This window comes from Acomys minous, assembly GCF_964271855.1.
Source record: "Acomys minous genome assembly, chromosome: 12".
In the NCBI taxonomy this organism is placed as follows: domain Eukaryota; kingdom Metazoa; phylum Chordata; class Mammalia; order Rodentia; family Muridae; genus Acomys; species Acomys minous.
The window spans coordinates 66,104,476-66,116,974 of NC_140493.1; the positions used below are offsets into that span (position 1 = coordinate 66,104,476).

Sequence of the window (12,499 nt, forward strand, 5' to 3'; positions counted from 1 at the left end):
TATTAAAGATCCTAATGAATTTTCATATAACATAATGGGCCACACAGCTGTCCTCCTGACCCCTAACATTGAAATCTGTCTAAATCCCTCTCTTGTACCCAGATGTTGACAGGTTTATGTCCTTTCAGTGATAAGGATCCAGGAGGCCTTCTGCTTTTACCTGAGAAGAGTGACCTGGCTACCATGAACACCAGTGAAGTCCTGGCAGTCATGAACACCCTCCTCTCTGTTGCTGCTCGAGAGGTACCTAGTGACAATGATCTGTTGTCGTTACTTCCTGCTTTCAGGAGCACGGTTATGCCAATCACCGTGCCTTCCTTGTAGCCCTCATTTGCATTATGATCACTTTTATACTGACTGCTTCACGAGGACATAGAAGTTCCCAGCCAGCCCCTGCAGACAGATTGGGAAGGGGAAGCACAAGAGCACTTGCTAAGATGTCTACGAACAGATGGGAGATATCAAGTGCCTGGCAGTATTGCTCAGCAAGCCTAGCAAGGTCTGATTCTTTGTATTTTGAAAGCACTGACTTTTTTTTAAAAATTAAGATCAGTTCATGAATTTTCAACCATATCAACTCTTATCATCAGACACTATGATCTCTTTTATCTTGTGATGGTTATATATTTATATTCTGTGCTTCTTAGAATGCAACTCATGCTGCTACCAAGTAAGCATTGCCTGGCAGAAGTTTGGTTTCTAGGTGCCACCCTATGCTGCTAATTTTGAATCCCTGGGGATAAGGCTTAAGCATTTTCACCAAACACTCCAGGAGGCTCTGAAGTAGCCTCCTTGGCTCACCCTAGGAACCCTAGATTTCAAGGCATTCTTAAGGTAGGAGAACCATCTAGGCCCCGTCATCCTTGAGGTATTTGGAAACGTGAACTTGAGAATGATTCATCTTGTATCTTGTAGTTGAGCTTAGTGTCTTTGGGTCTATTTGGTTATTTATTTATTTAATTCATTGATTTTTGGGGGGGGGAGGGGTTTATGCAGTCTCATCTAACTCAGAATGACTTCAAATTTGTGATTCTTCTGCCTCCACCTCCTGTGTGCTTTGATTATAAGTTTATGTAGTCCTGGGATGAAATGCAGGGCTTCATGTATATTAGGCAACAGACATAGCAACCGAGCCACATCCTCACCTCAATCTCCTCCAGTTGTTAGTGCTTTCTGTTCTCAAGCTATAGATAGAACCACCTGCAGTAGTAAGCTGGTGGGCAGTTCCTCACGTGTAACTCTTACTGAGCATGTAGTCTAAGTCACCAGTGCTTACTGTGCTGCCCCACGGAGGCTGACCTCTGTCTAACTACCACGTCTTCAAACTAACACGGTTCTGCCATGGCATTCATTCTTTGTTTTTGACTTTGTACTTGCTGTCATTTTCTGGACTCCTCTGCTCTTCTCTGAGTCTTCCATATAGTGCTTGCTCTAACTATTACTACTGCTGCTACTACTACTACTACTAGTGCTACTATTACTACTACTACTCCTCTTTCTTCTTTTGGTGTTTTGAGACAGGGTTTCTCTGTGTTGCTCTGGCTGTCTTGGCCTTGCTCTGTAGACCAGGCCGGCCTTGAACTCACAGAGATCCTCCTGCCCCTGCCTCCTGAGTGCTGGTTACGGGCATGTGCCACTGCGCCCAGCTTTCTTACTACTTCTTATCAACATGTGCTCTCTACCCCTGCTGGCTACTGCTTGTTCCAGTCTCCACCTCTGTTTCTGCCATTTCCCATGCCCTGAAGCTCATCTTCATGCTGTAGGTTTTTCAGGTGCAGGTCTTTCTAAGCTCTTGCCCTCCCCAGTCTTTTAGTCACATGCTGAAGTAGAAAACGTCAGGGATCCCACTGGGCTTCCCTCTGCTGATTGTGTGTCCTGTGGGAGGAGTTGATAAATGTTGGAGCCAGGACTAAAATCTGGGCCACTCTCTCTTGTCCTCTTTTCACAGGGTCACACTTGTTGTAAGTTGTAACTAGAGAAATGAGGTGGCATTTGTGGCAGAGAATTTCCCACAAGCCTTAGCATTTGAATATCAAGTGTGTATCCTGTCACACATCTCACTTCTGAACACAGAGGAAGTTAGATCTGCCCTGAACCTCCTAGGCAGAGATCACTCAGCCACTAATGTACTTCCCTGAGATATTGGTGATACAAGAGAGGTAGAGTTGGATTAGGTAAAAGTGGTTAGAAGTGCTTACCTGAGGTTTTCTCCTGAGTCTCTTTTACTGTATCTGTATCCACTGGACGCCTGCTCTGTACAAGGCCCTGTGCCAGGCATGGGATAGAGTGGCAGAAGAACTCAATCTGGCAAGCAGAAGACATGTGATCACATGAGATCAAACACGTCTCACTATGCAGTCATGTCAGAGCGTGGGCATGTGGTCCTGTGAGAGGCTGGGGAGCACACCTAGCCCTGTCTAGAGGACTCAGAAGGTGATTTTGAGAAGTTGGTTCTGGAGCCTGAGAGAGACAAAGTCTAGAGAAGAAGATGGATGTAGTGTAATCAGAGAGGTGCTGTGACAGACAAGATGGGGAGGAGCAGGTGCTTAAAGAAGGGAATAGCAGTGAGTGCACTCCAGACATGCAGAGCCTTTGGGAGGAACGGATGGTAGGTGAAAGCTGTAACTGGACAGCTCTATGGGCAATAGGAGGACACCTACAAAGGAAGAACAGCTGGAAGAGCAGGAAGGAGTCATGAGCAGGGTTTCAAGAGAGCTGCAGCTCAGGAAGGAGGAAAGTGAGGGCAGAGTGAAGAGTGTCTGAGGTGCAGGGAGAAGCACTGACCTCCAGGTGATAACTGATACCTGTGAGGTACCCCCAGAGTGAGAGGCAGAAGTAAAGCCACGGTAAATGAAGGCACCTTTAAATTTGTTTACTTTTTATTTTATGTGTCTATATTGCCTGAATATATGTATTCTTTATGATATGCATGTCCAGTAACCTTGGAGGTCAGAAGAGAGTATCACTGAGCCAGGCAGTGGTGCCACACACCTTTAATCCCAGCACTTCGGTGGCAGAGACAAGCAGAGGTCTATGAGTTCAAGGCCAGCTTGGTCTACCAATTGTGTTCCACGATAGCCAAGGCCACACAGAAAATCCTGTTTAAAAAAAAAAAAAAGGAGGGTGTGGGATTCCTTAGAACTAGAGCTACAGATGATTGTGAGCCACCATGTTGATACTGGGTACTGAGTCCAGGTCTTCTGCAAGAGCAAAAGTACTCTCAACTACTGAACCAACTCCGCTCTCCATCCTTTAATTAAACAAACAAACAAAAAAGATCAGAGCTATAAAGCCTCTTTCTTGCTTTGCTACTGGATTGACTATTCCTTGTGTACATGGTTTGGGGGTTTTTGTTTTTTGTTTTTTTTCTAGTGAGTCACTCTGGTAGAGATCTCTCGCTGTGTTCTCTGATACAATAAGTTGCCTATAGTGTTTGCACACTCTGTCTGCTTTCTTGCAGTGTGAGTTGTTGATGCTTGGTCAGGCTCATGGGGAGGTTGGCTCCGTGCTCTTCTCCCTGTTCTGGTCGGTGCAAGGCAGCCTGCTGTCCTGGTGCTTCCTGCAGCTCAAGAGCACAGACACTGCAGCCAAAGAGCTCGCCATGGATCTCATTGAAAAATGTGAGTGTCAAGAATCCATGATCACAGACAGGTTTCTGAGTGTGACCTGGTGAGAATGTCTGTCCTCAGTAGCTCCTGCCCTCTTGGTGTACATGTGGCTTTCTGTATCACAGCCCTCTTAACAGGGATGATTGTGTCTTTTTCTTTCTTTGAGACAGAGTCTCACTGCTAGCCCAGGCTGACCTCAGACTCACTATTTTCTTGCCTCAGCCCCGTAGTGCTGGGATTATAGGCATGTGCCTCCATGACTGGCATGGCTAACTTATAGAAATGTTACTTACACTCCTCTGAAAAGTAACAGGAACAAAGGCATCACTCACTTCACTAGCAGCCTTGTACTAAAATATGCCCTGCTTTCTCTCCCAGAAGCATTTGCCTGGTGGCTTAAAATCTAATCTGATGCAGAACCCTCAGCTTCTGTATCCCGCTAGAGCAGCAGTGTGCAACCATCTAATGCTGCAACCCTTTAATACAGTTCTTCATGTTGGGTTGACCCCATCCATAAAATTACTTTCATTTCTACTTCATAACTGTACTTTTGCTACCGTTACAATGACATAAATATCTGTGTTTTTCCAGTGGTCTTAGGCGACTTCTGTGAAAGGGTCACTAAACCCCCACAGCTGGAGAACCACTGCTCTATAGCTTCATCTTGGTGACAACTAAGCAAGTGATGTTTCTCTGATAGCAAGTATTAACTTCTCCCTTTATGTTTTGATAGATGTGGGACAGTTTCTGGCAAATATGAGAGTGATTTTGGAATCCCTTTTGTCACAGTATAGTGGAAAGACCATAGTAGAAAAATTATGTAATTCGGTGTTTTCTATGGCAGCTCGTCAACTGGTAAGAGAAAAAGGGAGCTGTTTGTAATAAGCAGGGAGGGGTGTTTATCCCAGAGAGAGCGTGAAGTGGATGCTAAGCCCTCCCTCCTTTCATCCTCCTGCAGGTCATCTTCCTGCTAGACTTCTGCACTTTAGATGTTTCCCACTGCACACTCCTGAGAGAGTTCAGCACCCTCACAGAGCTGCTGAAGAAGCTGTGCAGTGACCCAGAAGGAGGCCTGAGCAAGGTGAATTAAAGTGGCCCTTGAGCCTGCGTTTTCCTCTCTTGGGGAGAGTGATTGGTCTGACTGATATCTCCATATGCAGATCAGCTCCTCCCACAAGTACAGTAAATGTTCACCCTAGTTGATTTGTCAGCATCAGCATCAGATAGCAGACTGAAAGGAAGCTATATAATTACATAAACTACATGAAATTCACAGAAGTGAGCACTCAACTGAAGTCTGAAAGGCTTCAAAGGCAAATTAAATTTGATATTTTAAAGAAGTCTCTTCTTTATTTTTCAGTATAAAAAGTTTTTAACAGTCTGCATTTCACAACAGCCCTATGGCAACGGAAAAGGCATATATATTTAGTAGATTTAAAAGAGAGTCAGAGAAGAGGGGAGACATGTCAGATTTGCCAAAGTCCCAAATAAGAATGTTAAGCCTATTGAAACTCAAATTTGGGGTTTTTGTTGTTGCTGCTGTTTTATCCACTGAAAACTCATACTTGAAATCATTGATAAGAAATAGGTCTGTCATAGCTGAAAGACAGAAGCTGGTCACAGCACCCCTGGTGTGTAGTAAAAGCCAGGTGTGTACTGTACTGAGTAGTGGACAGGTGTCGGTGTCTGCAAGGTCAGACATGCCTTTCAGCCCCTGCACAGTGGCTTCTCAGAGCTATCAGAGCCCACGCTTCTGAAGCCTTGAGGAGCAGGAACCCTGAGGAGCCTCTTGGACCATCTGGGGTGGAGTCATTTCTCTGACTCATTTGTCTTCCTAGTTGGACGTGGAGACCTGGCAGCAGGAGCAGCCTGTGGTATTGCATACATGGACCAAGGAATCCACCCACAACTATGAAAATAACTGCCATGAAGTGTCTGTCTTTGTTAGCCCAGGGGCAACTTATTTTGAGGTGGAATTTGATGAGAGATGTGAAACTGAAAAAAGGTAAGACTCATAGGTTCTTTTCTCAAGCAATAGTGGGTCAAAAGCAAGAAGAGGAGTAATAGGGACTATGTTTTCACAGGTATGATTATTTGGAATTTACTGACTCTAGAGGTGGGAAGACACGCTATGACACCAAAGTTGGCACTTATAAATGGCCCAAGGTGAGTAACATTTCCAGAAGAAAGTGAAGTACCTATTTCTGTAGCTTTTATCCTTTGGATAATCCTTGGTACAATAGAACTATCACTCTCGGCCAGTGGAGCCAGGAGAAGGGCCCAGAATCCAACTTCTCCAAATTAGTTGTGCTTGGTTTCTAGGCAGGAGGTTGGGAGCAGAAGCCTAACCTACATAAGCATGATCACTGGCTGGGAAGGTAGCAGGCAGGTATCGTCGAAGATTTGCAAAGCTGAGCAGCCCTTTTCTCCTCATTTTGCGTCTTTGTGAATGCAGTTATAAATTTTGGGGCTTGTACATTTCTCCTTTACAACTTAAGACTTTTGTAAATAAGCAGGGCAGTGGTGGCGCAGCCTTTAATCTCAGCACTTGGGAGGCAGAGGCAGGCAGATCATTGTGAGTTCGAGGCCACTCTGGTCTACAAAGTGAGTCCAGGATAGCCAAGGCTACACAGAGAAACCCTGTCTTGAAAAACCAAAACCAAACAAACAAACAAAAAATGACTTCTGTAAATAGAGACTCCTTCTTAAACTTAAATGTTAAATGTTTTAAATTTCAAGCTTGCTGACTACTGAGGTGCAGCTTCCTGCCATCTCTTTGACCACGTGCCTTTGTTTGTCTTTAGAAAGTGACCTTTAAGGACGGTCCTCGGCTACAGTTCCTCTTTCATTCTGACAGCAGTAACAATGAGTGGGGCTACAAGTTCACCGTCACTGCCTATGGCCTGCCTGACGTTGCTGTGTCTTGGGGTTTGGACTTGCAACTCCTTGTATCCCGACTGATGGGGCGCCTTGCCTCCCAGTGCATGGCGCTCAAATCAGTGCATCGTAAGTCCACAGCCCTGTCTCCTTCATTTTCACCAGAACCATGTTGAAGAGCAAGGTGGGGCTCTCTCATAGTGACAGAGCAAGGTATTGGCCACATTCCCTGGCAGTTACCACTGTCTGGACGTTTCTTGACTTAGGCTTTACTCTCCTCACGGAGGGTATGCTGAGTCCTCTGTCTGTGGAAGACAAGTGGGTAGGAAGCCAGGCTTAAGCAAGCGTGGTGATGTTCATTCTGTACGTAGATGCAGGTATACTCCAGCCTGAGAGCAGAGATACAGGATGAACCAGCTGCATGTCCTGTAAGTGGACGTTTACATAGTCTGCAGATAGTGAATTATCTTAAAGTTTGTTTTTGTCTTAAAATAATTTAGCTTGTTATTAAGCTCTTCAAATTTTTGGGATAAATCTTTATTAGACTCGCAGAACAAACCTTTCTGTTTTCAGGCCTGGCGATGCATACTTTAAATCCCAGCTCTCCGGAGGCAAAGATAGATCTCTGTGAGTTGAGGTCAGCCTGGTCTACATGGCGAGTTATTGGCCATATAGCGAGATACTGTCTCTTTTTTTTTTATTTTATTACATTTCTATATCATTTCTTGAGTTTTTCCCATGGTAAAAGTAGAATGCCATAGAAAAATGCCATATGGGAAAACAAAACAACCCAAAAAAACCAGAACAACAGAAACCTCTTCCATCATAGCACCTGGCGATGACTGTGCTCAGCACTGTTATATCTCCCCAGACTTGTTTCTGTGCTTAATTGTACCTAGGGTGAGTGTTACTGTGTGTGAGAACAACTTCTTTATAAATGGTGAGTGTTTTCCATGCGTAATGTTCCTACATGGCCCCGTCAGGCCTGAGAGGTGCTTCATATGTTTTCCTCTTCCTAAGCAAACAAATCTCCGCCATACTCTAACAGAGCAGCAGTGCTCAGGGCTAACGCTTCAGACCAATCCAAGGTGTATGCTTATGAGGTGGCTCAGGTCCACTCTCAGAAGTGTAGGTGATTTCCTCCTTTTTGGGAGGGGGGAATCAGCTCAGAATTTTTTACTGAATTAAGTAGAAATCTGATGAGCTGCCTTTCTCTGCAGAGTTAGGCAGTAAAATGGCAGTATCACAGGCAAAACTGGCCTCAGTCCTGAACTCGCCATTGTGGAAGCCTGTCTTCAGGCATCAGATCTGCCCAGAGTCAGGATTGGAAGCAAGCTGGCCCACGCTCCCACACCAGGATGGGAAGGAGGTATTTACTCTTTTGTCACCTTTCTGTTTGGGTGGAATCTTGTGGCTTGTATGTATTGCCTTAAGTTATAAACAGTGTGCTTATGTCTGTCACCTCCATGGGACTGCCAGCTCCTTGAGGCTGAAGCCACCATTGTTATTTTTATCCTGACTGTGTATAACAGGGGCCTGAATACAGTGAGTGTTTGGAAGTTTGCAATGAATGAGTGTTGAAATATATAGTCAGTGCCCAGTGACTCTCTGTTGGTGTGCTTCTAGTGTCTGCAGGGTTACACTTTAAATGATTCTGTTGTCTCTTTTGTTCTCCACTGAACTGTAGCACTTAGTTTAGCTGTATAATATTTTTAAAATTTATTTATTTTATTTATTGTATATGAGTGCTTTATCTTCAGAAGAAGGCATCAGATAACATTATAGATGGTTGTGAGCCACCATGTGGTTGCTGGGAATTGAACTCAACCTCTGGAAGAGCAGGCATTGCCCTTAACCACTGAGCTATCTCTCCAGCCCCCTATTTTTTTTTATTTTTATTTTTATTTATTTATTTATTTATTTTGGCTTTTCGAGACAGGGTTTCTCTGTGTAGCCCTGGCTGTCCTAGACTCACTTTGTAGACCAGGCTGGCCTCGAATTCACAGCAAGCTGCCTCCTCTGCCTCCTGAGTGCTGGGATTAAAGGCGTGCGCAACCACGTGCGGCTCATATTTTAAAACAAAACAAGTTTATTCCTCTGTCTATACTTGTCCCTCTTCTCCCATTCTTCTCTTATCTTTCCTTCCTTCTCCACTTTTCTCCCCCCACCCCACCCCCCAGGGTGTCTCATGATTTATTTCCAAACCCAGTGGCTCTTCCTCTTCTAGTGTCCCTTCTCGCAGTTACACCTACCAGCCTTCGGCCCCTGTGCTTCTGTGCATGGTAGTCTAGTGTCTTTTCTTTCTACCTGCCCCTTCTCCCTCTTTGTTGTCCTCTCCCCCACCCCTTCTCTAAAGGATAGGCTATATTCAGGCTTTCTTTTCTTTCTCCTAATCCCCCAAGATTTCATCTTTTCAGCCCTCAACTAATGTCCACCTGTGAGAATAATCCCATAATCCTTTTGGCCCTCTCTCTTCTCCAGACTCTGGCCTTCTCTTATGGGTTTCCATTTCTACACCCTGACTCTCATTAATTTCAAAGAGTGAACCCAAAATATGGTCCCAACCTGACTGTTCAGTGGTCATTATTTGCGTAGCCCTCACCTACTGCTCCAGAACCTTCTTCACCACTGCCCTGTTGTCACCCTTCCTATGCAGTCAGCGGCAAGCCCTGTAGCTTCCTCTTTATGATGTGCATCTCTGTCCTTCCCTCTTTCTCCATCTTTCTCCAGGTCCCCTCTTTGCACCTGCATTATTACATCAAGACCTACCAAGGTTTCCTTTTTGTTTTGTTTCATTTTTGTTTTTAATCAGTGCATTATCTTGTCATTCCACTACCAAGCACCATTAATGGCTCCCCATTGCTCACAGGGTGAAGTCTAAATCCTCAGTGTGACAGTCAAGGCTCTCTGCAGTCTCCTTTCACCTTACCTATCTGACTCTAGTTCCCACCACTCCCCAGCTGAGACTTCAGGCCAGGTCAGTCTCCCCGCTGACTCTCAACTTTTGCGAATGGTGTGTCTCAGGGCCAAGGCATCCATCCCTTCCTTCAGTGTCCATCCCTAAGCCTGTGTTCTTCAGGAGCCTTTTCTTAATTACTCTGACCTGCCAGGAGCCCTGTGAATTCTCAGCACTGGTGCTCCTCTAGGTATTTGGCACTGGGTGAGCTTTTGCTTTATGCTAGTGCTAGTTTTAACACTCTTAGGTTTTATTTGTGTTTACTTTTTAAACCTGTACATCTTTCTGGTCTCCCATATAGATTTAAGCTTCCTGTGAGCATGCACTGTGTTATGTTTTTACTTCTGTTCTGTTATAGTAGGTGCTTATTGAGGTTTTTTGTTTTCGTTTTTTGTTTCGTTTTTCCCTCGAGTGTGTTAAATGTGATGAGTTTTCTCTTGCTTCTAGGTCAAGAACATCTCTGATGATCCCTGTCGCCATTTTCTCCTTGATTTTGCCCAGTCAGAGCCTGCTCAGAACTTCTGTGGGCCATATTCAGAACTTTTCAAAGGATTCATACAGGCATGTAGAAAACAGGCCCCAAAGACAGATATAGTTGCTGGTTCCACTATTGATCAAGCTGTGAACGCCACCTTTGCCGCTCTGGTGTATCGCACTCCAGATTTATATGAGAAGCTGCAAAAATATGGTAACTCATTACAGGGAATATGTTTGGTCTGAAGGCTAATTGCTAAGGTTTAAGAAGGCCCGTCTAAGTGTGAGGTTCTAGAATACTTATGTGTGCAACTTATCTTGTCAGTTCTCCTTTGCCAGGCAAGAGATTAATGGTTAATTTACAATTAGCTCCTAGCAGCTTACAGTATGTGTCAGATAGCCATGATCTACAGAGTTAGCAGGTGCTTATCCAGAATTTCCAGGGGAAACTGCCAAGAAATTTAATTGAAAGAAAACATAGCCCCAGCTTCAGCACACTCAGACAACTTTTCTGCAATACTTTTCCTTGTCCACAAGTAGGAATGGGGCTCAGGGGAGGGGTGTCTCTAAATCTTTATTTAGAGAAAAGCATTTCAAACCATACAGAAAGCTGAGGTTTGGGTTTCTAAGTACTTTGGCAGGGTTCGTGTTCTTTCAAGTGTAGATAAATTAAGCAGGAACAGAGCTTCCTCTATTAGAGCAGGTGATTGGCTCCTGCGTTATTACATATGACGATCACTGAAGCCTGTGCACTCAGCCCTTTAGCTTTCGCGTAATTTCCTCTTTGCCAAAATATCTCAAGGACTCCTCACATCTCACCTGCTTTTTAAAAGCCACTCAAGAAAAACTACTTTAAAACCTGAGTGATACATGGGAGAGTATATCTTCATTGAGCAGTAGGTGAGAGGTCATCTGCATGGTTTCGGGAAAGAAACCCATATTTATGTTTGTAGTCAAATTATCGTCAGGAAGCTGTTACTTGTGGAACTTTTTATTAGAGGAATAAAGGCCTTATGGGTCAAGAGCTGATGTAGAAAATGTCCTGACAGGGGAAGGGTCAAATCACATATCTACCTCATATGTATTTGCAGTAGAGAAGAAACACTTGGTCAAACAAGGGAACAAGAAGTATCTTGGTATACACAAGTTATTTCTAAAATACCTTCCCTTTTTTGTTGTTCTGGTTTTGGGGTACAAGGGATCAAGTGCCCAGTCTTGTAATGCTTGGCAATCACTCTACCACTGAGCTGTACCCTAGCCTTTCTAACAAGTTTGGAAGAGGCAAGTTTTGTCTCAGTTCTTTCTACAACTGTCTTTTTTCTTTCTTTTCTTTTTTTTTTTTTAAGACAGGGCAGGGTCTCACTCTGTACCCCTGGCTGGCCTGGAACTTTCAGTGTATACCAGGCTGGCCTCAAACTCAGAGACCCGTCTGCCCATGTCGTTACCACCATGTCTGGCCCTCCACTTTTGTCTTTATGACACATACATCATATCTAGGAACCTTTTAAGAGTTCTTCAAAACTGAACTACATTAAGAATAGTCTTTTGTAACTGTTTTCCATTGTTGTCTCCAATTGGGTTATTACTAATCTTTTGAGCTGCCTTAATTTTATGATATCATAGTGTGACTCCTTCTGAGTCAGGAAAATAGGAGAGATTTTCAACTAGATTGTAAGCTGCATGTGGGCCAGGACCATGTCTTTTTCTCAGCATCGCACTCCTGCTGCCTCATTGCCTGCTTCACCATGCTCTAGGACATTAGCTTTTGGTGTTTTGTTTTGTTTTGTTTTTGTTCCTGTGTTTGGTTTTTTCTTTTTAAGTAATTTTATTTTATTTTATGGGCATTAGTGTGAGGTTGTCAAAAACCCTGGAACTGGAGTTAGGAGCTGCCATGTGGGTGCTGGGAATTGAACCTGGCTTCTCTAGAAGAGTAGTCAGTGCTCTTAACCTGAGCCATCTGTCCAGCCTTAGCTTTTGGTTTTGATGAGGAGAAGGAGCAGACCTCAGAGATTTTATTTTTAAAGTGTGTGCGGGGTGATGGTGGTAGTTTTTCTAATTAGAAAAATTTCATCCATTCTTATAGAGGCTTACAAAGAAAAGAAAAAAATTAACATATTATGAACTATAATCTTACCTCATAGTACTTTGTAAACATTTTTTCTACCTATCTATCTGGCTTAAATATAGTCATGTGTGTATGTATTTACCATCTGTTTTAAAGGTAAACTTTTTAGTAATCAGACCTTTTTGTTTATACTTTTCATAAACTGCTTCTCGTGTCAGAGTTGTTTTTATGTTTTGTTTGTTTGTTTGCTGGCTTGCTTTCTAACTCTTGTCTAAGCTGGCTGGCCACCTGTGGAGCCGCGGAATCCTCCCATCTCTGCACCCTAGAATGCTGGAGTCATAGGTGCTTACGTGCCATACCCAGCTTTTTATGTGGGTGTTGTGATCCAAACCCCCTCTACTCCAAAGCTCCTCTACTAGTGCAATGTGTGCCCTCACCCACTGAGCCATCTCTGCAGTCCCTGTGTCAAAGATGTTTAAATTTAATTTTAATACTAAAGGCTTTTTTTTTACTCTTGGT

At 43.9% G+C, this 12,499-nt stretch overlaps 1 protein-coding gene across 3 annotated transcripts in view; it reads left to right on the plus strand.

Moving 5' to 3' along the window:
• The window catches only part of ZZEF1 (zinc finger ZZ-type and EF-hand domain containing 1), a 124,141-nt gene that overhangs the window by 53,799 nt on the left and 57,843 nt on the right, over positions 1–12,499 (plus strand). For all 3 annotated transcript variants that reach the window (XM_084751296.1, XM_084751295.1, XM_084751297.1), the window contains exons 18-26: positions 129–243; positions 3,461–3,620; positions 4,342–4,463; positions 4,567–4,689; positions 5,447–5,613; positions 5,693–5,774; positions 6,413–6,614; positions 7,706–7,854; positions 9,889–10,129. In XM_084751296.1, the coding sequence (XP_084607422.1) occupies positions 129–243; positions 3,461–3,620; positions 4,342–4,463; positions 4,567–4,689; positions 5,447–5,613; positions 5,693–5,774; positions 6,413–6,614; positions 7,706–7,854; positions 9,889–10,129 (1,361 nt within the window). The remainder of the gene's footprint in view (positions 1–128; positions 244–3,460; positions 3,621–4,341; positions 4,464–4,566; positions 4,690–5,446; positions 5,614–5,692; positions 5,775–6,412; positions 6,615–7,705; positions 7,855–9,888; positions 10,130–12,499) is intronic.